Source organism: Panthera tigris, chromosome B1 (genome assembly GCF_018350195.1).
Source record: "Panthera tigris isolate Pti1 chromosome B1, P.tigris_Pti1_mat1.1, whole genome shotgun sequence".
NCBI classification, from domain to species: domain Eukaryota; kingdom Metazoa; phylum Chordata; class Mammalia; order Carnivora; family Felidae; genus Panthera; species Panthera tigris.
The window spans coordinates 69,001,708-69,028,437 of NC_056663.1; the positions used below are offsets into that span (position 1 = coordinate 69,001,708).

Below are 26,730 nucleotides of genomic sequence, written 5' to 3' on the forward strand. Positions count from 1 at the left end.
TGTTATGGTTCCAATCACATAATAGGGGATGCATCTTCCTCACTAATACACAGAGAAACTTTAGCATGTATTATTTGTTTCTAACTATTTTAATAATCTGCTAAGCAATAGACTGTATTGTGTGGAGGTTGAGCAAAGCTTATCTCTAATAACCAGGTAGAATTTTTTTTTTTTTTTTTGTAATTAGGCTATTTTGATCTATTAGGTATAACAAATTGGCTATTTGAGAATTAATTTGGAGCTCCTGGCTGCCTCAGTCAGTAGAGCATATGACTCTTGATCTTGGGGTTGTGGGTGTAAGGTTGGGTGTAGAGATTACTTAAAAATAAAATCTTAAAAAAATTATTAAAATGTTTATTATGGAAAAATGCTAAACTACCATTACATAAACCTGAATTTTGATATTTAAATTTGAAGTCCTAATTCCTTTTAAACATGTGGACATAAGGTGGTGCTACAGATCAGAAAAATTCTTCATACTCCAAAAATCAGGAAATAGAATACAGAAGCATCCTCTTGAAGATTTTATATAATGCCTAATTTTGAAAAGCTCTTCTCTCCTGATTGCTGAACATCCAGAATAAAGTTTTGAAAGTAATTTTTATTGAAATTTTTATTTTTAAATATGAAACATACTTTTTTTTCAGATTATCTGGGTTTTGAGTACATTTCATTTAATGAAGTAGATTAATATTTCTTCTGATTTTGCTTTCTATTTTTTAATCTTAATTTTTTAAATGTTTATTTATTTATTTTTGAGAGAGAGTGTATATGGTGGGAGAAAGACAGAGAGAGAGAATCTCAAGTAGGCTCTGCACTGTCAGCACAGAGCCTGATGTGGGGCTCAAACTCATGAACCCTGAGATCATGACCTGAGCTGAAATCATGAGTCAGACACTTACCCGATTGAACCACCCACATGCCTCATATTTGTCATCTTAAAGAAGAATATACAGATATACATCTATGTGTGAGGTTTCTTCAGTATAAAACCAGAATCAAAAGCAACATAGGTATGAAAATGAAATGAATAATCCTGAGATCTTTTCTAGATAGCGTGATTCATGAACAAGATATTTAAACCCAGCAGTTCAAGTATGATATGATTTAGTCACAAAGTTGGCCTAGATATTAGGTAAACATAACCCGGGCCATTATGGATTTTTGGAGTATGTATGAAAATGCCAAACTGATGGCAATCTAGCATGCCAGATACTACTTGAGGCCAAAAGGAAACTCAACCTACATGGCAGATGTGAAAATGGAATCAAGTCCCCCAGACAACATGCTCTGGGGTATCAAACCACCATGACTTGCTCTCTTAGTTGGAGACTGAATTTGCAAACATATGCAAGAAAGTTCTTCACAGTCTAGTGTGTGGCAGGAGAAGTCATAGCTCATATGCTCTAGTTTCTTTGGGAATAAGTATCTGAGGTTTTTCTAGAATGGCCTCTAGAACCTCTAAAAAAAAAGTTACCTGGTAGTCTTGAGCTAACAGTTAATAATTTCCTGAAGAGGAATTAGACTTAAGCACTGGAACAGTGTTGGTCTCCGCAGATGTAAGAAGAAACAGACATGCCAAAACAATGTTAGTGAATTAAATACTGGGGATTAAACTTTTTCTTACAACTTCTGAAGGTGATGGTACTTCTTGAAGCCATCAGGAGGAAGCTTTCTTATTAAGTTCCACTGAAGTGACCTGAAATAAATGTAAATTTTGGTTCTTAAAGTTTTTCTTCATTACTTTTAAACTACAAATAATACAATAAATTTAAAATAAAATAATTATAAGCTTTATTTGCTTTGGTACCAGCTTTCAGGAAACATTTTATTTCAGGATGTTAACGTTCATATCCATAGTATCATTTGAATTGGATCTAACTGTTAATTTTGTGTTACTAAAGATATTTATCTTTTCTTAAATTTAGGTTACGACATTGTAATTCTGGCAAAACACAAAAATAATTAAACTGGGAAAATAATTTTCAGTTACACTTTCCCTTTCTCTTTTTATTTAATAAACATTAGGTTTATAATCTCAATTTTGAAGTGACAATAAAAGTAGTGTTTTCTGCAAAGCACATTCAAGTACGTAATTTTATATTCTTCAATATTTCATTGCTCACATCCCACTTTATTTTTTGCTTTTTTGTGTTGTGTTATTTCTACTTCCTTTTAAAATTAGTTATGAAGGAAACTGTCAGTTGGGAAGTACAATTGAGCTGTCTTTATTCAATAAGTGATTTTATTTGTTTCCAGTAAATTGTATAGAAAGTTTTCCCCTTGTATCACAATTTGATATGCAGCTTGACACAAATCAGGTCCACATAATTGTGGCTGTATTGGGATGGACCTAAACCTTTAGTCTGTTAAGGAAAAGCAATGTAAGGTAGTAGGAACAAAATTAAAGAAGCAAAAAAGCAAACCAAACAGGGCAAAACGCAAATCATTACAGCTGGAGTCCCTTGCACAAATCATGAATCATACATAATCATTCCTTGTCAGTGTCTTTAACTGTGAAAGCATGGATTTGGACTAGATGAACTGGAATAATATGATGCAATTATTATTACTATCTTTATATAATACAATGGAACAGATGATTGTCTGGAGGTTAACCACTGTGGGATAAACCCTTGGAGATACTTGATCCACATAAAGGACTCGGGTTATAACAGTGTTGTATAGTAGGCACTACCAATGTTAGTTGTTATGTTGGTTTTGGACCAGTGTTGCTTAAACTTGGTAATGAAATCTTCTTAAATAAAACTAGTTTCTCAGATTCCCCAGGACACATTTTTGGAATCTAATTTGAGAAATGCTATTCTAGAGTTTAGGAATGCAAGTATTTTCAATGGAGGTATTATTGCCCCAAGGTGTGAAAATTGGTTCTAAAGGAATGAAAAAAAAATTTAAAAAGTCTTACCTTTTTAAATGGATGAAGAACAGGTATACATAAACAGATATATAGTATTAAAATTTCACAGGAGGGGACAAACAGAAAAACAATGTCTAAAAAGGCTTGGGGGGGCAGTAATGAAAAGAAAAAAAAATTAAGACACACTGTTCTAGAATATAAACACCACTTAGTAATTTTTTTTTAAATTTTTTTTTTTAACTTTTATTTATTTTTGAGACAGAGAGAGACAGAGCATGAACGGGGGAGGAGCAGAGAGAGAGGGAGACACAGAATCGGAAGCAGACTCCAGGCTCTGGGCCATCAGCCCAGAGCCCGACGCGGGCTCGAACTCACGGACCGTGAGATGGTGACCTGAGCCGAAGTCAGACGCTCAACCGACTGAGCCACTCAGGCGCCCCTTAGTAATTTTTTAATGAATGAGTGCCAAAGGTTGATTAACTATTAATCCTCTCTTGAAATCATTCTTAGCTGCCAGGCTATCACTAAATGTTCTTTCATTTCTTATGTTAGCTAATTGAGAATCCCCTTCCTACTAATCATTCTCCCTTGGCTTGGGTCTTCAATTCTGCTTTACATCTTGTTTCAATGTTTGTGTTGTATAAAAATAAACTGTTGAATATTTGGGTTTGATTTAAAAATATTGACAACATCTTAGTGTGTTTTCAAAAATGTGCTCATTCATTCATGCATTCATTCATTTTCTCAACAAACATGTTAAATGCCTTCCATTTGCACTTTGGAAAGTAACCAGTAATATCCCTGCTCTTTAGAGCTTATATTCTATTGGGGTGAAAAAGAACATATTTTATCTATAAATAGAGATTTTTCTTTGGAAAGTAACTTCAGTTTTATAGCCCAAGGCTAAAAAGGCAATCAGCTTGTTTTATTTTTATTATATATACTTTCTTATAAATTCAATTCAAAAACAGTGTTACGAGCTTATTATACTCTATTGGGAACTTTGGAGGATATATAGAAAAACCATTTTGTAGGCCCCCATGGAGCTTATGGCATTTCCCTTTCTCTGATAGAGATTAGAACCCCAACCACTGTAGTACAAGGAAGAAATTTGATGTGCTTAAAGGAGACACAGGTGAGGTTCAATGAGAGAATAAAAGAGGAAAAGCTAATTCACCTGAGTGGGAAGGTTACTCTGGAGGAAAGGAAAGCTCATTTAAGGACTCCTAAATATGGTTTCTTAGGAAGTTGGTGTTTTGTTAAGAGTGCCTAGGATTTATAGGCTACTTCCTTCTAAGTGATGTCAAGTATTTTTACAAAGAGTGTTCTTGATATTTTCATAATACCCTGTTGAAACGGAAAAAGGTAGGTGTTATTATTCTCACGGAATAGGACAAACTCCAAATTTTTTAATATAATAAATTCTTGAGTTTTAAAATGTAATATTCCAAGTTTGACTCTTCACAAAGTGAAGTGTGTGTGTGAAAGAGAGAAGCTACTTAGTTTAATTACTATTATCAAAGCTAGCTGCAGTTTTGATAAAGAAAGCTCTTACAATCGATTATGTGGTTTAGTGGTTAAATTCCAGCATCTTATCGTCAGCTCTCATGCAGTCAAAATTAATGTTTAGGAAGCTAGAACAATGCATAAATAATCATGTTTATCTGTTTGTCTCTTTTGCTCATTAGCATTTATGTGAAATGTCTTAAAAATCCCAACTTCAATAAATATATATACATTTTTAAATGTTTATTTTTGAGAGGAAGAGAGAAGAGTGAGAACGGGGGAGGGGCAGAGAGAGAGGGAGACTCGGAATCTGAAGCAGCCCAGAGCCTGACACAAGTCTCGAACTCACAAACCCGAGAGATCATGATCTGAGCCGAACTTGGAACCTTAACTGAGCCCCCCAGGTACCCCCCCCCCCAACTTTAATAAATATTATCTGGATTGTTGGTTTCTTTAAAACTTATATATGATTTAGTCCATTTCTGACATTTCCCTATGAGAGTTCCAATTCAAAATATGGAATGAACTCAGTAATAAAATTTGATATTTACTCTTTTAATGTATTTGTTGTAAAGCCTAGTGTTCCTTTTCTCTATGGAATTGAATAAAGACTGGGGTGAGTATGATGCTGAGTCAGCTTTCTGCAGAAAAAAGTAGAAATGAGGAACTTGAATCAAGCTGCTCAATCCAAAGCACAAGAAAATGCAATTTTTTTTAACAAAACAGAAAAGAAAGTGTTACAGACATAAACTCCTGAGCTTTATTTCTACACCTCCAAATGCCTGTTGAAAATTTCTGCTGAGTGACCTGTTAACCTCAAGTTGAAAAATCCATCTAAAATTGGAGTCCTAATCTTAGCCACTTACTGTCACCAAGTGTCCCCATTCTTGGATCACTCTATTTACTCAGGAGGGAAACTCTGAAATCATCTTGGACTCTTCCTTCTCTCTCGTTTTCCTGTAGTCAGTCATTCACAAGGAGCTGATCCCAGTTTTTTTTTTCTCTGTACAAAGGGTTAAAAACTGGTGGCCCACAGGACTGCACACACCTCTTTATGAACGTTTGTGTGAATGTATGTGTGAATGTATGTATTGAGCCAAAACAGTTTTTTATTTAAATTTGAATCAGAATGCCTTTAGGTATTCTTTAGGGGTACACACTCTCTGGTTAGTCATTGCCTATCTTCTTCCATTCCTCCAGTTCTGTCCATCTCTTCCTTTCTTATGCAAAGTTTAGTTAAGTTGCAGAAGAACAGATTCAAATCTTACTTGTAGGAAAGTGAAAAATGGGACTGGCAGCATCAGGGCATTCTTTGATTTTCTGCTAATTTGATACAAGCAGTGGGGGTGATCAATGTTTTTCCTTGAAAATAGAATGCAATCATCATCAATTTTTATACTGAACAGGTCCAGTCATGACTTAAAGCATGGCAACTCTCCATGGGATCTCCGATTGTTATTTAATTCTAGTAAAATACTAAGACTAATTATAGAGAAAGAGCGAGGTGAGTTGGGGATAGGGTAGAATTCTTGCCTTAGTTCAGGTGGGATTATCACCTACCTTGGAAAATAAGTCTTTGTGGTTTCACCCGTTTGATATTCTTAGCTTATTACCAAATGAATAAACTCCTCAGGTCACTATCAATTGAGTAAACTCTCCCAGATTCTGTTAATTTGATGGCACCACTATCCACAGGAACTCTGAACTCTAGCTCTCCCCACCTCCTCATATACTTCAAGCATATGAGTTGCTGTGTTATGTGGTTTGGGTTGACAAAGGCAGGACTTACCCATATTTGTAAATTTAAGAATTACTCCGATTTTGTCTTCATATACTCAAAAGTCAGAACCATAAGGCACTAAAACACTTGGGTGAGACAAAAAACTCAGCAAAAATATTGGATGAAAATATCTATCCACCACTGATTGCTTTTGAAAAGTTTCAGCCAAATGTGTGTGACTGTGTTCCCAAAGTTTGTTGAATTGGAATTATTACTGGATCAACAAACCACTTATTGTGAAGATAATTTTCTTTTATATATATAAGTTTGAGTTACTTGGGAAAAAAACAATAGCAACCTCTCTCAGTCAGATGTGATTCAGAAGAGTTAGATTTTAAATGTGAAGTTCTAGGAATATTTTATCCAGTTTTTGTCCCTTCTTTTCTTTTTTTTTCTTTTTCTTTTTTCTTTTTTTGCTTGTTTGTAGATAGGAATGTTTCTAACAAAGTCTAAAAGAACTCTTTCAATAAATGTCCATTCTTGTAATAAGAAAATTCTATATCATAGTTTAACTGGCAGTCTTTTCTCTTTACTTGCACATAAATGATGACATTTTTTGTTTAGGTAAAACGTGGAGACACTAAATACTTGATAGGATTATTATCAGGGACCAAATAAATTCATATATAGATGAATTTAGAGTAGGGCCTAGCACTTACTAAATGTAAAATAAATATCAGCAATCATTATAATTGATGGAGAACAATGATATCATCTTTGAATAAAAATGCATTAATAATGACAGGGCCTTAAGTATGATACAATTTTCCAGGTTCTATTCTGGCTGTCAGGTTGAAGCCATTCTTTTCTACTTACATTTTAGTCACATTTGAAGAAACTGATGGAACAGCTCGTAAATTGGTCTCATCACAGTCAACCTCTAAACCTCGGCAAAGACATGGCACGGGCACAGAACCGACCACTGAATAAGGAGGAAGTAGTAAGGAATGGGACCAGGAAGAGGAGGGTAATGAAAAGAAAGAAATGAAAAACTATGAGAAAACTATTTAGTACAAAAGTAAGTCCTGTTTTACCTAAGCAATTTGGGCACTGCTTTAAATTAAGTTTACAAAGTTTCCTTTTAATTTAATGTTAAAATGATGCTAGAACATTAAGATGATAAAACACATACAATTTACGAACCCATGCATTTTTTGTTTTTTTAAATAGCAGACTACTCTTCTCCATTTGCTGCAAAAATGAATGAAGTCATCTGCTTTTACTCATGCAAGGAGAGTGGTTATGTCCAGGGGTCACATGACTGACAGTGTGTGATGGGCTTTAATGTCCATGTTAAAGCTGCTACTTAAGAATAAAGTATTTATCGGGGTGCCTGGGTGGAAGCTCAGTAAAGGCGAGCCTCGACTTCGACTCAGGTCATGATCTCACCGTTCATGAGTTTGAGCCCCCAGTTGGGCTTGCTGCTGTCAGTGCAGAGCCTGTTTCAGATCCTCTGTCCCTCTTTCTTTCTGTCCCTCTCACTCATGCTTGCTCTCCCTCTCTCTCAAAAGTAAATAAAACATTAAAAAATAAAGTATTTATTAATAACATAATCTAACCCTTAATGGAAGACTAAGTCATTTTTAACTAGCGAGAAAGAGGAGAGCTAAACATGAATTATAGTGTTGGTAGAATTCTTTTTTTTTTTTTTCTGGAAAATTCAGGAGTTCGTTAAAGGATTTTTTATGATCTTCTTTTGGATTGGATTACATAGGGATGTAAGGATGTCAAAAATGTCATTTATGGGAGTGAATTTAAAAAAAAAATGTTTTATTTATTTTTGAGAGTGAGAGCGCACAAGTGGAGGAGGGGCAGAGAGAGAAGGGAACAGAGGACCCAAAGTGGGCTGCATGCTGACATCAGCAAGCCTGATGTGGGGTTTGAACCCACCAACCGTGAGATCATGACCTGAGCTGTGAAATCATGACCTGAGCCAAAGTTAGACATTGAGCCAACTGAGCCACCCAGGCCCCCTGGGAGTGAACTTTTTTAATGCATAGCCAGCCATTCTATTCTCACTGCTGCCATTGGGAAGAGGAAGAGTTGAATGTATCCCTTTGGCCATCTTGTGGGGCTGTAGTGATGGTCTTAAAGATGTGACCTCATAGTTCTAATGTCTGTTAGACTTTCAATGATGTGTTCGTATAGCTCAATAGTACAATAGGAATGGATGATTAATGAGAACGATGAGGAGTGTTTTCCCTCTACGTTTACTTTGAAACCCTAACCTGTATGGTAGAGGTAACAGACTCTTATGTCCAGGGGACTGGCAAAATAGGTGTAGGCATTGTCCAGATGTCCCAGTGGAACAGCTTCTCCTAACTGTTGCCATATTAGGATAAGAACATGTGTAGCCAAGTCAACCAGCTTTCTCAAGCCAGAAATACAATGTCATACATAGGTACTTATGTACCTATTTTAAAAAATGATAATAGCCAACTTAAAATATTTTAAAACATCACAGAACAAAGAAAACTTTCTATGAGAATTTTCTGCTTGTAGGCTTCCAGTTTTTGACCTTTACTGCAAAGCCTCCAGAGAGTGGAAAAGTGTCTTAATGCAAACTAGAGATTTCCATGACAAAGGTGGTAGATGACTTTGACCTACTAAACTTCCCTTTGCTCAGCTATGGGATGACAGGTGTTCTACCTCTCCTCCCAAATAACTCTGCAGACTATTTTATAGGATTACAAGAGATCAAAATCATAACTTAGGTTTTGTGTTTTTTGTAAACAGTCTCCGCCAAGAACTTTTAAACAGTTTTATGGTTGTAAGTAACCATTTTGGCTATGGATCTCTGAAAATGGATTCTGTCTCCAAGTTATAGCCATGTCTAACGTGAGTGTTGTGGGGAAGGAAGGGTGTGGGTTGGGAAAGAAGATGAAGGTTCTGAGAGTGAGACTAGGAAGGGTTAAAATGGAGGGAGTGAAATTAGCATTACTTCCAGTGTGTTTTTTCTGTTTATATTGACAGAGTTAAAATAATTCATATATGTTGATTACAGGGTTACCTGTAATAGGGAAAAATGAAAAAAAAAATAACACCAAAATATCCAACAATCAAAGAATGAGTAAGCAAATTATAACACTTAAAAATATATAGTATATTCAAAAAGAGCTTATAATAGCATGGATACCTGATTATGTCAAAATGCTAAGTGAAAATATGATACAAATGGTTTATACAGGATATTTCAACTATGTTAAAATAAAAAAGATAAGTAATGCATCAGCAAGTTAATGCTGGTAGCCTCTGAGTCTATAGACTCAGGAAAGGCTATACAATAAAACAAAAAAATAAAATCCATGTTTTGAGATAACATGGCATAATTCATTAGTTTTTTTTGTTTGTTTGTTTTTTGTTTTTATTCTATTAGCAGTTAAATTATACCTGTTACCTTTTTCATTCTCAAAAAGTTTTAGCTTTTCAACGATCGAGTCATTTGGTTTCTGTACAAGGAGAAAATGTTAGACTGAGACAGATTGCTTGTAATCTGTGGATTGGCAGGATAGAAGTATGGTCCTTAAATTGGGGACTGTTAGTAGTAGTTTTTTATTATTCTCATCTGAATGCTGAAGACAAAAAAAATATTAAACCTTAAGAAAAAAACTTTACAACTTGTAATAGAACATAAAGGAAATAATATAGTAAAGGATTCTCTCCACTCCCACCCCCAACTATTTAACCAAGGTTTTGCAGAGCTAAGATCAAATTGTAACTCCCTGGCACAAATTTACATTTGCATAATTTATCAGAATAAACACAAATTATTTAAAAGGAAAAATTGACAAGATCTTCATGTTCTAAAATATTGCAGAGTCCGTCCTAAGGTCATACCCTCCCACAGCCCCTCCTGTGTGTTGGAAGTTTTCAGTATGCGACTAAACACAGCAGGTTATAGCTCTTGTATTAATAGCTCTTGTATTGATGAGACTTTTTTGTATTTCTAAAGTAGTTTAGACCCCAGAAGCTTTTTCACTTGCAAACATTAAAATCCAAACAGCTTCTCTGCCCTTCTGTTTCTACAGTTCCCTTTGTATCAGAGTCTATAGTGATTGTGAAAAAGGGACATATAATAGCAACCCTGACTGACAGACATTAATTTTGTTCATAACAGTATCTGGCATAATGTATTGTTTTTTTTACTTGGGATCCCTGAGTCACTTTTGAATAGAATTCTCAAATTAAGGCTACATGTCTGATAGAGTTTGCAGTTAGAAAACTATAATTAACCTTTTAAAAAATATGTTGGATCCAACTTTTAAAAACATGACATCTTATTATGAACTCATGGAAAAGGAGACTCAATCCCTCTGATTACTTACGGCATTCAGATGTTCGTGTCTCAAAGTGATACAAGGAAGTCATTTTGTAGTAACTGGCAAAGTATTTGTCAAATTGTATAGGCCATCCATTGTTGTCTCCTAAAATAAAAATCAGAAAGCAGAAAATTCAAGAAAACAGAAATACTCTGGTGTGTTGGGAAAAATAGGTCCTCTCTTTAAAATAAACAGGTGATTGTCACAAGAGAGACAAGCATCATCTGGGAGCTTGTTGAGAAATGGAAATTTCTGGGCCCCCACCTAGAGGTCCTGATTTCACATGTCTGCGATGGGTCCCCACATCTCCACTATGGGCACTGTGGGTGATTCTTTGGCAAGTAGTGTTTGAACCACATTTTAAGAAACAGTGCTTTCTTAAGTACTGAAACACAGCATACTGTTCCTAGCATATTAATTATGATTTTCTCTTCTATCATTTAAACTGATATTGGAGATGTATTAACATGGATAGATGATCATGACTGTTAAAGAAAAAAAGAACCTGACCAGCATGATCACGTTGCTTACTTTTTTCTTTCTTTCTCTTTCTTTCTTTCTTTCTTTTGTTCGTTCGTTCGTTCGTTCGTTCGTTCTCTCTTTTAAAGGGCACCATGTTGTCATGGATGGTTTTAACAGGAATTATCTTCTGAGTGCTTACATATTTTCTCATTTATATTTTCTGATTTTTATATTAAGCTCTTGTATCATTTAAAAAACCATAAAAATTGGGGCGCCTGGGTGGCTCAGTTGGTAAAGCGTCTGACTTTGGCCCAGGTCATGATCTCATGGTTCATGAGTTCAGAGCCCCGTGTCGTGCTCTGTGCTGACAGTTCAGAGCCTGGAGCCTGCTTCAGATTCTGTGCCTCCCTCTCTCTCTTCCCCTTCCCTGCTCATGTTCTGTCTCTATCTCTCAAAAATAAATAAACAATAAACAAAATTAAAAAACATAAAAATTATAAAAGTCCTTCCTTGGGGAGAAAACCAAAGAAATAATTTTACCGTAAAAAATTCCTTATGACCTTTTAGTTAATACTAAACATAAGAGACAAGGAAGCCAATTATGTGATAGAATGGACTTTGCATGGGGGTGTAGGAGCAACTTCTCTGGACATCTTTGCAGATGGTACAATCCTTCCAGAGATTCTTTCCAGAGGTTTTAAAATTTTTTCAGAATGTTGCCAAGACTCTTTAAGGATGCATAAACATATGAGAAGATGACAAAACCTATAAAAGTTTCTTGTTTTTTTAAAAATTTTTTAAAGTTTATTTATTTTGAGAGACAGAGCAGAAGAGGGGCAGAGAGAGAGGGAGACAGAGAATCCCAGGCAGGCTCTGCACTGTCAGCATGGAGCCTGATGCAGGGTCGAAACTCACAAACCATGAGATCATGACTTGAGCTGAAGCCAAGAGTCGGAGGCTTAACTGACTGAGCCACCCAGCCACCCCAAAATTTTCCTGTTTTTATAAATTAGTATTAAGTCTAGCATAAATGCTATTTATACTTGTAAAATTAGTCTTGCTTTTAGAAATCCCACTAAAAGTGAAAAATCGAATACAAGTTTATTTAAACATTGTGTTTAAAATATTCTTCCTTTAGCATGCCTCTTTAGTTTTAAAACTTGTCTATTACAGAAGATTTCAAAATAGAAGTAGCAAAATAATATAATGAGATCTCAGTTCAGAGGGAGATAAGTGATGGCCCTCAAGTTTACCAACCACACTCTTCAGCATGAGACCCCAGATGGGTACCAGTAACTAGGTGGCCAGGAACAACATCCTAGAAACAGAAAATACCATCCACTGAATACCCAGGTATCAGTTCAAGGTGCCTCCCCAGCCTCTGACACCATGAGGATGGTATCTTAGAGAAACAGGAAGAATGGGAGGAAATTGGAAAGACTGAGGTTATACAGCCAAATAGAGACTACAAGCTATTGAGTCTGTGGTAGATTTTGTGCAGTTTGTTCCTCCTTTGTTCTATACTGGGTTTAGAATGCTTTCTTGTTCTTTAGAAGTTGGTAGCTCAAATCTATGTTTTCCATACCTTCAGCAACTAGGGTTCTTGTTACAGATAAGTTCTTCCATTTGAATGCACGCATGTGAGATCGGAAGTTTATAGATACCGGTCTTGTGGGTATATAGTGGGAGTTGGGGCAGCTACTGCAACCAGTCTCAGGGTTCAGTTTCACAAGTAAAGAGATTATTAGCAGTACTAGTGACAGTGACAGAATGTCACTAGTACTTCTTGATCTTGGGCTTGCAATTATGGTGATTTGTTCTCCACTCCTGATTCTTGCTTCTATAGCCTTAACAGTGATTCTATAAACACCTTCTTCCTAGCATGAAATCTGCTTTTTCTTAAGCCCAACCCCCCCCCCCCCCAAACAAGAGTGCTTTCTGTTTCTTCCTTCTAGAAGGGATTGCAGATAATGCTCTCAAGAATGGAAACATTAGATTGATGATTTGAACTGGTTGGTGTTGAAGATAATGGCAATACTGTTACTATTAGAAAATGGGACTCTCAAAGTTTATGTCACACTGTGACAAAGAAGTGACTTCAATGATCACTTATGGCTTCCTTATGATGTGCCTCTTAGAAGGCTACACTCTGGCACAGTAGTTGCTATGGTAAATCATTAGAATGAAAATGAGAAATTTCTAGAGTTGTGGAATAAGATAGCTATGGAGATGTCCTGGGGAGATTAAAGCTAGAAAATGATAAGCCCAGGGTTTAGGTTCAATCTTATCAGTATGAAAAAGTTCAGAGAACTACTGAGCTTCCATGATCACTCTAAGATAATCTTTTATCTCTTGTGATCTCAGGATTGATGTAACCTCAAATCTGATAGACTCTGATCCAGTGGATTACAAAGGTTACAGCATAAGCTGAATTCATGTTTTGCTATCTCTTTTAAGTGAACATTAAGACTCTGATTTGGAAGGAGAGAAGCCCTGCAAATTATAATGGGACATTTGAGTACGTTGAGTTGAATTTAAATACTTTGAATCCCCATCCCATGGAACCTTTCCTGTCAGCAAAAACCTCTCCCTTCCCTGTCCCATAAGGTTGGTTGTAGTCTGTTGGAGACGTGCTAGTTGCTTTACTTGAGGTAAATAACTTTTGAGGTCTCTTCAGGCCCCACATTTTGAGTATTCTTTTCTGCTTCCCAGACTATTATAACTAGAGTCAGATCCTAACACACCCAAGAAGCCAAGCACAAGTTGGACTCAGAAAAAGAAGATCTACATACCAAAAGATTTTGCTATTTTAAATAAGCAGAAACTCAAGGGAATTGTTTGGGAACAATTTCTAAGTATACTATACTAGGAGGAGGGACTATAACTTTGAGCACAGCTAATTAATACAGGTTTCTGGATTCAGTGTGCTGGCTCAAGCAGTAGTTTGCCAGATTGTTGACAGGAATCAAGACTCATTGTTGCCTTAGACTAAATAAAGTCAAGAGGCAAACACTTATGGGCATTGAGTCACCAAAGGGGTGGATTATGAGGGACATGGCCCATGTATTGTAGAGCTGAAATGGACCTATGGTGGATACTGTAGATTGGCTTGCTCAACCTCTGTTCAACTCCCCCTTCATTGGTGTGTTCCTGGAAAGTAGAGACTGCAAAGCTCATAACATTTCACATCTTCTTTACAGCCAGGATCATGTGTACTCACACATATTTTGGTTGATAGAAGAAAGGCAGAGATCATTTTCCTGCTGCTATGTCTAAAACAGAGACACTGTGTTAAGAGGCACTTATGGCAGCAGCATGACAATTCGAGTATTACCAGCTCTGTGGGTGTGAAGAGGCAGTTGTGTTAGTGGTAGGGACAGCAGGATCAGCAGTGATTGGGGTAGTCACTGTCTCAGTCTTTGGATTGCAGCTATGTTGATGTGTTCTTGGATTCAATGGCACTAATGGGAGCCTTGCTGACGCCCACTCTTCCAGCCTTACCGGGAATTTTGTATCTAAATTCTGTTTAACATACCTAGAATGGGTTCTGGTTTTTCCATTAAACACTGATAGATACAGAGACCTTTTGAATTATTGGATTAAAATATGGTTTAAGTGTGGTTGGACATTTATAGCATTTTGGGAGCCCAGGTGGAATCTCATGAGTGAGAACAAAGCAGTGAATTTTTTCTGAAACTACGAGCTTTGGTGTAGTTTAATTTTGTGGTCTCACTACAGAAATGATGACATTTTCCAACATTTTCCTGCATCTCCAGTATGGGTTCTAGGGATAGGTTTAAGAGCCTTACAAAATGATCTATTCTTCTGGGCTCAGAATTACCTATTTGTTTCCTTGGCTGTCCGGTTTTGGTTTACGGCATTGGCTTTCCCCCTTTCCTGGTTTGGCTGTGTTTGTTGACTTTTTGGCAAGGTTTTACTTTAAAAAACTTGGTTCATATCTTTAGATATAAGGAAGGAGGATTCTGTGAGAGATTTTAATTCTCCCATTTTAACAGAGAAATTGAATATTAGCACTTAGCTCTGAGAGAACTTGTGTTTAGCAAATACATACTACATTGTACTAGGTACTTTATTTTATCCTCATAATTCTATTGGGTCACTATTGTCACTTCATTTACAGATGGAAAAACTGCTTCTAAGATGTTTAAGTGAAACAGATTATCAAAATTTACTAAAGAGTTAAAATAATAAAATAATTAAAAATTTTTCTTTCCTAGGCCAAATAGATGATTTATCAATACATAGTCTACTTACAGAATTTCAGCTTTTGTGTGACATTGGCTTTAAATATTTAACCAATACTATTTATTGCTTATTTTTCTGTTGTCTATTTCATTTCCATTATTGAGGCTCTTATATCAGAATTGTGTGAATTATACAAAAATTCATTTATTAATTTTTTTTAACATTTACTTATTTTTGAGAGACAGAGTGTGAGAAGGGGTAGGGCAGAGAGAGAGGGAGACACAGAATCCGAAGCAGCCTCCAGGCTCTGAGCTTACAGCACACAGCCCAATGTGGGGCTCGAACTTACTAACCATGAGATGGTGACCTGAGCTGGAGTCAGATGCTTAACCAACTGAGCCACCCAGGCATCCCCCAAAATTCATTTAAATAACAACCAGAAGTAGTTATTAACTGGAATTTAAGCTCATCACTATTGCTACTTATGGAATCAATGAAAACATTGTAAATCATTAAAGTATTACTAAAACATTAATTTAAAAAATAATTTTTTTTATAGATTTATGCTATGATTTTTTATACATTTACATGTTATAAATAAGACATGTAAGATAAGTAATTTGGCTCTGGATATGTTGAGGCACTGATTATTTTTATAAACAAGCTTGTTGTGTATCTAGAGAGCAAAGGCAGAAGTGGTTTGCAAAGGTCTGAAGAATTTCTCCTTTCAGGCTGCCAGCGCCTTGTTGGCTTTGTAGGAGGAGGAGGAGGACACCCCCTGCCCCACGTTCATGTTCATGTTCATGTTCCTGACACATCCGCCCAGACCTCAAAAAACAGCAATGGAAATGAGGTGAGGTGACAGCATTCCAGAAACACAGGGCTGTTTCTATGGTTAGTGTTTCACTGCTGCTGGGAAATTTATGAGATCAGGGATGGGGTGAGTGCCAGTAGATGTTGATTTTCTTTCACTCTGGTTCTTTAGCAGGCCCTGTATGGAACTGAATTTTTACAACTGAACTATTTCAATTTGCCACATTTTTTACCATTAACTGATAGTTCAGTGCTTAAAATCATGGGCTCGGCACCCTGTGCTAATACTTTGTCCCTCACCATTGCTCTCTATTTTAAGAGGTTCACTCTGTGGCCTTGGTTGCAATGATTTAGTCCAACAAATTGACATGTGTAGTTATTTATGCTGCTTCTCTTTTCATTTTCTTAATCCTACTCCTTTTTTCTCCTTTTCTACCTTATTGTACCTCAACACAACATACTCACTCACACACACACACACACACACACACACACACACACACACACAGTCAAAAAAAAAAAAAGGAAAGAGATGTGACATTAGTATAGATGTGGGTACTTTTAGAATGCAGAAAGAAGCAAGACAGACCTGCTCATACTTCCTTAGATAGAGCATATCTTTTTTGGGACAATCTCTTTTTAAACAGCAACATCTTCAAACACACAAGCTTTTTAGGAATTAGTTTTTACCTTTCTTTCTGCCTTCCCAAAGCATTTGCTTCTTCCCACTCATTACTTCCCCCCACCAGAAGGCAGGAATATAGAACATAGGAATTATAGCCAAAATTGCAAAGTTGGAAAGTTAGCATTTTTAAGAAAACAGCTTTTGGAATATGTGTTTCTATATTTTAAATCCTTCATTCTTAAGGATGTTTGGGGCAGTGAGCAGAATGGTTTTTCATACTTTGGTAATGATCCCACTAAAGTTTGGTTGTCTGGTTTTTTTGTGTGCATCATAAGGTCATATAATGAGCACTTTACTAGAAGACCATTGTGTTAGGGCGTATCATTTCCTTATGTATTGCTGAGTGAATAATAGTGTTGATTAACAATATAAATGTTTATTGAAAAAGAATTTTTTCTAGCTAAAAAATGATGGAATAATACTATTGTTAAAAAGGAGACAGCAGACTCCAAATAATGTCACTTGTGCTAATCCCCAAATCAGCAAAGCAAGACTTAATACCTAACCTAATTGTAGTCTTAACTCCCCAGGAATGTGACCTTTAACCAGTCAATTTGAAATTTCCTGGTCAGCACTAGGAGATAATCCACTGATAAACCCCCTCTGTTTCTCTTAGTAGGGCAACCTTGCCTAAAACAATGCATTCTTGGTTAATTATTTCCTTTTTTTTTTTTCTCCTCTGTCTTTAGAAACTTTTCCTTTTCTGCAGCTCAACAGAACTTCTTTCTACCTGCTATATTGGATGCTGCTTGATTCATGAGTCCTTACATAAAGCCAATTTGATCAATTTATTCAGTTGAATATTTGTTATTTAACAATGTAAATAAAAATTAATGACACAGATGAAGAAAAATCTGGTGGTGCATGCCACATGAGCTCAGTACATATTTGCTAACTGAGTGAGTGAATGAATAAATGAATGAATGAGGCTCTACCCTCAAAGACACCTCAGAGAAAACCCAGTCTCTCTTATTCTACAATAAAATTTGGGAACTGGAGCACTTATCAAAAACACAGTTTTCCAGGATCTTCTACTGTAGATTCTGATTTGTTTGGTTAGTGTGGGGTCTAGGAATCCATAGTTTCCACTGGTGTCCCATGTGAGTCTTAGAACAAGTTTTGGGAGAACTGCGTTATGAAATTCACCCTAGTCAGCTGGAGCCCTTCTCCCACTGCAGTAGAGCACAGCTAATTTAGTCACACAAAAATCTTGTCCATCAGAAGAGGCATATTTCTTTTCTTTAGCAAAGTTGTTGATTGTTAATAATGAGTAGCTCAAACACTCCAATAAGAATGCAAGTGGTCCTTAATTTACATATGTATATATATTTATTTATATAATTACTTATAATTTACTTAAATTGCTTATATCTTTCTTATTATGCTTACTGTAATCTGCTTCATACTCTACTTATTTGTATATTCATTTTATCTCCTTATGGCAGTATAGTAGGAAATAATCTTATAAACCTATGCATTTTTTATATACTTCAGTGACTACAAAGCTACTTTAAATATATTTAAAATATGGCTCTTACTAGCTCCTCTAAAGTATATGAAGTATATGAAATACTAAAACATCATTTCACTTGCATCAAGTATTTGTTATAATTTAGTTTTTTTAAAGATTTTATTTTTAAGTAATCTCTACACCCAAATGTAGGGCTTGAATTTACAACACTGAGATTAAGAGTCACGCGCTCCACCGACCAAGCCTGCCAGGTACCCGTTATAATTTTAGTTTTATGGAAAAGTGGATTACACAATGATTTGTATTCTGGACAATGTACCTGCCCCTCCCATGCTCTCAGATTCTTCTGGCACTGGGGCAGAAATATAGGGGTGGGGGTGGTTCGAGGGATGAGGTCTGGATGGGAATGGGAAAGGTCCAAGTTTCTTAAAATGCACTAATTTGTTATGGTGCTATATTGGGCTTTCCTCAAATAGTTTCCCAGGATTCTCCTTGAGGAGAGAGCTCTGTGGTGAAATACATTTGGAAATGCTGCATCCTATATCTCCACTTAGGATTAATAATGCATGCTAATATGATGAAAGAGAACACAGGCATTAAAGAAATATCTTTAGGGACATCTGGGTGGCTCAGTCGGTTAAGTGTCTGACTTTTGATTTCAGCTCAGGTCATGATCTCATAGTTTATGAGTTCGAGCCCCTGTGGGGCTCTGTCCTGACTGCACCGAGCCTGCTTGGGATTTTCTCTTTCCCTCTATCTCTGCCTCTCCCCTGCTTGCCCTATTTCTTTCTCAAAATAAATAAGATAAACATTAAAATTTTTTTTTAAATAGAGGTATTTTTAATTTTGTTTAATTCTTGTTATAAGATGCCATACATTTTGGAAAGTCTTTGTTTTCTCATTTGCACAAGAAAGAGTCTGTCTAGATCACTTGGTTTTCAAAGTGTAGATCCAGGACTAGCAGCATTAGCATCACTTGGGCACTTCAAACAAAAGCAAGTTCTTGAGTCTTACTCCAAAGACATTGAATCAGAAACTGTAGATGGGGGGAGGAGGGAGGAGCAATCTAGGTTTTTACAAGCCTGATCTGATGCCTTTGAAAACCACTGCTCTACACTAATTAACCACTTTCTAGGTGTTCTAAACAGGGTAATAATGTTGTCTGTGCATTGGGAAGTGAATCATTTCAAAATGTTAACAAGTATGTTCATCTGCCATGTTTGTTAAAAATGAAGATTTCTGGGCTCCAAAACTACCTAGGAGATCAGCATTTCTGGAGGTGGAGCTCAGAACTGCAGCACCTCTCGCCAGCCCTCAGGGGAGGCTGCTGCCTCTAGTTCTCAGAGCAGGATTCCCAAAAGTTCCCATCAATTTTCAACAGCCACTCCTGGGCACCCCTGATGTTTGGGTTTGGAATAATCCAAGGTTAAGGGACTTGTGTCTCTGACAGAGAGGAGGCCAAAACAAAGGATGATGTAATGATGCTGTGTCAAATGGTCTCCTTTATTTTTTTTATTATTAAAATGAAGGCATAAACCTTATGGGTTACAAAGTATGCATGTTTATTGACTAATGAATGAACAGATGATTTATAAAGTTTGGGTTTATGTAAAGTGGAGCATTCCTGATTCTGAGACATTTACTCACCTCAGCACCCATTCTTGGGAGTATCTTTTTCTCAGAAAGGAATGATCCCCAGAGTAAAGGTGCCCTGGGCCATTAGAATAAACCTTCGGATGCTGACTGGCCAGGCAGAACAATTCATCCAACTAACTGTGTTGGATCTCCTTGAATTTGAACGACAATAGTAGTTTGCTGGACAGAAAGTATTAGCCTCTTTGTAGGCTCCTAATACCTTTGGAGGCAGCTCTGAAGAAATTAAAGGGTGTGACATTATCCTGGGCATATTTAAAGAAAATTAAGGCCACTGAAGAAACTACCTTTTGTGGCCTATCAAGTAGGAAGTGTTCTGGGATGAAAGTCTTTGTGAAGTTAACCCAAACATTGTTTAACCATTGTTTGATAAACAAGCTTGAGGTTAAAATGAGGTTTGTCCAGCAAAGTGAAACAAGAGAGAGAAGCAAACCAAGAAACAGACTCTTAAATGTAGAGAACAAACTGATGGTTACCAGAGGGGAGGTAAGTGGGGGATGGGTTAAATAGGTGATGGGGATTAAGGAACACTTGTGATGAGCACCAGGTATTGTATGTAAGGTAAGTATGTATGTATGTGTTGAATCTAAGTGTTGTATTGTATGTATGTGTTGAATCACTAAATTCTACACCTGAAACTAATATTACACTGTATGATAACTAACTGGAATTTAAATAAAAACTTAAAAAAAATAAAATGAGGTTCGTGTGTAAAGTGAAAGTTTCAGTTCCTTAGGTATTTCCAGTGCTATTTTGAGAATAAGAAATAGAAAACCACATATTTTTGAACAGACAATGCATGGTTGTGTATTAATACATATTTATGACCCATGTCACTTTTCCTCTTGTGTTTTTAACCTTGAAAAAGGCAGACCGCTAACTTTAATGGAATATTCTAAAATGCGAAGAGCTAAGTTCTACATCAAACTGCCTGCCTTTCCCATCATTCTGATCGTTGTATAAAAAACTGTATTTAGGAAATGAAGGAATATTTGGTATTCCAGAGTTTTCAATGCAGGCCCACTTAAAAATTTAAAAATTATATTTAAAAATACATATCATCACCATCACACTCATAAATAAATACTGTTTATCTAATTCTTATAGATTAGTAAGTGCAGGAAAATATTTTGGGATATTAACAAAGTTTTTCTTCCCTTGAAGTTTTCTCATTCTCTGTCCTTTTTCCTAGAGCAGGCAGCTAAAGTTTTCCACTTTTGTTCTTTTGGAGAAAGGATGACACAGAAGCTTGCAGATAACAAAAGGAATCAAATTCTTAGTATTTGATTTTCAAAGGCCTATATTTGAGCACTGAAATTTGGAAAAACATAACAGAAGAACGAGCTTTGCTATTCCCAGTCTGCACAAGACAGTTGGACCAGAGAGGGAGAGTAGAAGGGTCTTCTTGTCCTCCCATTTCCCTAGACAGCAGAATCTGGGGGAAACCAGAAACTCTTTACTTCATTACATCTGCAAAGACATTATTTCCAAATAAGGTCACATTCTGAGGTTTGAGGTGGACATACCTTTTTAGCAGATACTAACCTACTACACTACCCAAAATGTATTAGAAGAGATTTCTATTTCCCCTGTGGATTATAGAAAAACTAACATGGAAACGGAATAACAAAAGTCTTCATCTTTTTTCCTGTAGACATCCTTTTCCTCTGCTAAAGTGAGGAGTGTTCAGAGAAAGAGTCTACAGAGGGACGGCATCAGAACTTAGGTCTTCATGATAGAGTAACTCAACTTGGCTCCAACCGGGGGATGAAGTTGGGTTGGTGTAACTTCGAACGGGAGCCCTCTCTGTACAACCATCCATTTATAACGCAGAGGAAATGCTAACAAATTCTAATCTGGAAATGCGGAGTTCCTTTTAAATGAAAATCTAGAGGTAGTGAATAAATGCCATAGTATCTGCGAATTTGACACTACTTTAATATTTCATGTTTACTACTGAGTTACGCTCAGTTTAAAATGGACATAAGTGATTTCTGAATGAGGGTCCTAACATTTTTGTAATCTGATTCCTTTGGTATTTACCCAGATATATTCATCCAGGTATCTCAGAGTTTTAGCTGAAAAAGCAAAAGGTCCCTTTTCTTTTGGTTTGCCATTGTGATACCAAGTACTACTCTAAGGACTCTTTGAGACTCTTTTGGGTCTCTAGTCTGTTTGATTGCATAGATAGTTCTGAGTAGAGATGAAAAGTGGGTTAGGATACACAGCAAACACGTATGGAAATTGTATGGGAATTGTTATCAAATTTTTCAGGGGAAAAATATATATTTCATATTGAAGTTTATCAGTAAGGATCAAAGTTATTATAAAAATGGTGTAACCAATTTTGATATATGTATGTCTATAAATTCTGTATTGCCCAAATATTTTGGAAAGAAAGGGATTCTTATGAATTCAATGGAAAACTTCAAATCTATTGCTTTTGCTTGCCTTGTGTCACTGAAAAATGTTCAGTGAGTAGATGTGTTATACTTTTTATACTGAGATATTTTATTTTTGTATTCAGTAAACTATTCCATTATAGAGAAATTATTTTTGTAAAGAAAAGTGGGAACTCAATAAGCAAATAGGAGTGCTTGTTTAAAATGCTTGTGATAATACAAAAGTCACATTTTTCTCCCTAAATATATTTAGTTCATATTATAGTTCGATATATGGGGAGTCAGTTTAATTTATTTAATGGTGTTTCATTTTGGGGGTGATTCTGCTAAATTTTATAGCTACTATTTTGATTTGACTTACTTTTCCACTTTAATAATCATTACTGGTGTCAATGGTAACAGCTTGGAGGTATTTTTTAGGGTATATCTTAAAAATTCTAATTAAGGAAAAGTCTCCTCCCTTCCATTACAGAAAGATTTTTTATTTGGCAATACATTATTAACTTATAAATGAGCACTCTAAAAGTGATTTTTACCTGTGGATTTTTCTTTTATTCATATGTTAAGATACTATATTTTATGTGATTGTAAATATATTTAATGCTGCTTATTCAAATATGCATGAAGTTTACATATTCTGAAAAGAACCAACTTTCTGACCTAATTTAATTAGCATTAAACAGAATGTAAACATGAATGTCTTAAAAAATGAACAGCCAGGGGAGCGCAAATTATGTAGATGCTCTAAAATTTAAAAAAAAAAAAAAAAAAGAAAGAAAACAATTCACAGCCAGTGAAGGAAATTCAGTAATAAGAAGCAAGAGGAAATAACTGCATTTCATAATTTTTGTCACCTGGACCCTAAAGGTGATGATAAAATTCTGTTTTCCTTCCTGGGATGTTCCAACCTGTACATGCATGGACGCAGCAACATGTCAACTTACCATTGCTGAGGTTTTGACCAGAGTTCAACTTAAATTCTTCTTTTTTTAATTTCTAGATGACTGCAACCAATACAGTGCCAATGTTTCTTATAAAAGCTAACAAATTGGTAATAATGATAATGGAGTTAGCAAGTTAGTAAGTCTGCATACCATATTGAGAGTTTGACCCTAGTTTATTTCTACTCTTGCTACTATCTCACCTGCATTCCTTGTTTTCCACTCACTTGGGTCTAGGTCAGTGGTTCTCGAAATGTAGTGTGTGGGGTGACTTGAAGAGCTTTCAGAAACATTGCTGAGCCACCGGCAGAGTTTCTGATTCAGTGGGGTTGGGATGGGGACTGAGAACCTGCACTCCTAGTAGCTTTGTGGCTAATGCTGATGGCTTTGGTCCAGAACTACAGTGGAAGATCTGCTGGCCTGGATAAATTTCAGGAGAGTACTTTTTTTCTGATATAAGAAGTCTAGGAATAGTTTAAGATAGTATTTGTTACATAGACATGTTTTCATAAGAATAGATTATGATTTTGCCCATATTTCCAAAACTGGACATGGGTTTTTTATTTTTTTGATGTTGACAATGGTGAGTAAAGGAGCTTTCAAATAGCATTAAGCAGGGGCACCTGGGTGGCTCAGTCAGTTGAATGTCTGACTTCGGCTCAGGTCATGATCTCACAGCTTGTGGGTTTGAGCCCCGCGTCGGGCTCTGTGCTGACAGCTCAGAGCCTGGAGCCTGCTTTGGATTCTGTGACTCTGTCTCTCTCTCTCTGCCCCTCCCCCTCTGGCTCTCTCTCTCAAAAATAAATGAACATTAAAAAAATTTTTAAATAGCATTAAACAGAATATTTTTTTGCCTAATAAACAGAATCTTTTTTGTCTAATAAATATTTTAATATTAATTGCTATTCAAGTCACCTGCATTTTTAATAATTAGTATTTTTGATTAAACAAAATGCTGTTTACTTTCATATGCCATGTACACCTATAGCTGGAACTTGACTTATTTCATCTGTGACCTATTTTATTTTTATGAATGCTGGTGGTGCACACCAATCCCTGCTCACATCAGGGGTCCCTAAGATAACCATTTTGCAAAACCTTTGGAACAGATTGCTTATACTACTTTGACTCAACTTGCTTCACCCTTCCCTACATGCATACAAACCAGGATTTCCCTGGTTTGAAGTCCAATCAAATATAAACTATTCCTGGGATAGAATGAAAAAGATGTGAACTCCAGAGTAACTACTGAGTATAGTGGTCAATAATCTGATCCACACAGATTTATTGAGTACCTGTTTTATGTGTGTGTGTATGCATTTCTACACATGCAATTAATTTAATTCTCACAACAAATTTATTATTCCAATTTCACAAATAAGGAAAGTGAGACTGAGCCAAAAGAAATGACTTGTCTAAGTATCAACAGATAGAAAAAGACACTTCCAGGATTTGAGCCTGAACTTTCTGATGTCAGGTTGAGAAGTCTTCCAACCATTCTGTTTCTATTTAAAAAGAAATCAAAGAGGGTAAGGAAAAGTCATTATTGTTGACTGTAAAATACAAGCCACTATTCTGAGATACACAGTCCAAGGGTAGAGAAGGGGGGTGGGGGCAGGAATCTGTTTAGTGCTACATAGAAATTAAAAGCAACTGCTTGGGTTTTTTCTTTGGAGGTAATGATATTAAAATATTAACAACACAGTTTGTAAACTTAATGGGATGAACAGAATAATAACTAAAGTCTAATTTACGAATACTGTGATGGACTTGGTTTGAAAGAGAAAAGAAGAGAGGAAAAGACAAGCACGAAGTAGAAAGGGAATTGAGAGACAGTGAAAAAAGGGATGAGGACAGTTAGGGAGGCAGAATGGAAGTGGGGAGACACATGGAAATGAGACAGAAAAAGAGAGAATGGCCCTCAGATACACAGAGAGCGGGGGGGTGGGGGGTGGGAATTGGGAGGGAGATAAAGGCAAAGAGGTGGAAGAAAGAAGAAACCATGATGGATCTCTAACCTGATTTTTGTTCTGATGGTATTGTTTTCACAAGAGTTAAGCCCCTGCTTGTCATCAGAATTCAAATTCTAAGAGTAAAGATGTAGGCCTTAATATTTTCTCTAATGTATATTTTCTTTGTTAAAATTCAACAGGATAGTTAAGCAGGATAATTAACACAATTAAGGTCCAAATATACAAATAAAATATAGTTTATTTGGTCCTGCCCAAATAAACTATAGTTACATTTTCATGAAATGGGGGAAAGCTTACCCACCTCCTGACTATCTCATAATCAACAGGACATACACACACACACACACACACACACACACACACACACACACAGCTATTTATATAAACATAAAACTACAAAAACAAAAATATGGAAAAATAGTGTTCCTTCAAATATGAGCTGCTGTTTCAATAAGTAAATAGACAAACCATGGTTGTTCCTAGAAATATTTAAATTGCTTAACAGACAGGACTTCCTAAAGTCACACAGGTGGGGACTCTGAGTCACCGAGAGTTAATATCAATGTTTGTGGGAAAAGCAATCTCTGAGTCACCGAGAGTTAATATCAACGTTTGTGGGAAAAGCAATGATAATACCAACTGGGGTAGAATTTGCAAAAGTGGTTGCAGTGGCTGCCCTCCCTCTGCCCAACCCCCTTGCAGTGTGACTTTGCAGCTCCTCTCAGCAAGAGAAGTCAATTTCATCCCTTGAAACTGGACTGGTCTTGTGACTCCCTTCAACAAGGATGTGGGGCAAGTGTGTCATTTTTTGAGCATAGGCTTCAAGAGTCCTTTTACACGTCCAGTTACCCCTGGGTGCCATGTCTCTACCACTAGCAGAAAGCGTAGCCTACTGGAGGGCCAGAGCTGAGTCACTCTGGCTATCTCAGCCAAGGTCCCAGGCATGACGACAAAGCTGATCCACAGATAATGGAGGGTACATGAAAAAGTCCCAACTAGGTTGAGAACTGTGGAGCTGATCTCAGCTGAGCCCAGCCCGAGTTATTGACCCACAGAATTGCAAGCTAAAGAAATGATTACTTCTTATGTCATTAAGTTTGTAAGGTAGCTACAACTGGCTGATACACAAGTTAACATTTTACTGAATGCCAGTTTTGTGTCAGGTGCTGGGCTAAGCATCCTAGATACAGTGTCTCACTGAATCTTTTTAAGACATGTGGACACAGATATTTTTATTATTCCCACGTCACAGAAAAGACAACAGCCATCGTTACCCTCTTCAGAGCCAGATTTTAAATCCAGGTCACCCAAGCCTGATCTCTGCATTCCAATGCATTCCTCCATCTGAATTTGCTGGTTGGTGAATCCTGAAAAACTTGAGTAATTAAGGATTACTACTTTGAAGATTGTTACTTTTGTTATTTGGTTTCTTTAAATGCAGCACTAGAGCAAGAGCTCCCAAGCTTTTTTTCACTGAGAAACTACTTTTGGTGGCAAATTCCCTGTCCTACCAAGTTTTTTCCTGCTTTCTGTCAACATATCAGTTGGTAGGAAACTCTCAAGCCACTCTCTCTATATGAACTGCTAGCAGCTTAAGGGGGAAGTGGCGGGCGGTGGGCAGAACACTTTTATCTTGGTTTT

General features: G+C 36.5%; 2 protein-coding genes across 5 annotated transcripts in view; one reads left to right on the plus strand and one right to left on the minus strand.

Moving 5' to 3' along the window:
- The window catches only part of CB1H4orf46 (chromosome B1 C4orf46 homolog), an 85,738-nt gene that overhangs the window by 53,940 nt on the left and 5,068 nt on the right, over nt 1–26,730 (plus strand). The window contains exons 3-4 of one of the 2 annotated variants that reach the window (XR_006216710.1): nt 15,883–16,004; nt 21,428–21,667. Coding sequence is in view for 1 of the 2 variants with exons in the window: in XM_042983694.1 (XP_042839628.1) it covers nt 15,883–16,004; nt 21,428–21,499 (194 nt within the window). In the remaining variant the exon portion in view is untranslated. Of the gene's footprint in view, nt 1–15,882; nt 16,005–21,427; nt 21,698–26,730 lie in introns of those variants that run through there. The other variant, XM_042983694.1, reaches the window with a different exon arrangement.
- RXFP1 (relaxin family peptide receptor 1) overlaps nt 1–26,730 on the minus strand; it is a 133,965-nt gene that overhangs the window by 42,331 nt on the left and 64,904 nt on the right. For all 3 annotated transcript variants that reach the window (XM_042983692.1, XM_042983690.1, XM_042983691.1), the window contains 3 exons: nt 10,490–10,588; nt 6,981–7,086; nt 1,628–1,699 (listed from right to left, as the gene is read on the minus strand). In XM_042983692.1, coding sequence (XP_042839626.1) covers nt 1,628–1,699; nt 6,981–7,086; nt 10,490–10,588 — 277 coding nt within the window. The remainder of the gene's footprint in view (nt 1–1,627; nt 1,700–6,980; nt 7,087–10,489; nt 10,589–26,730) is intronic.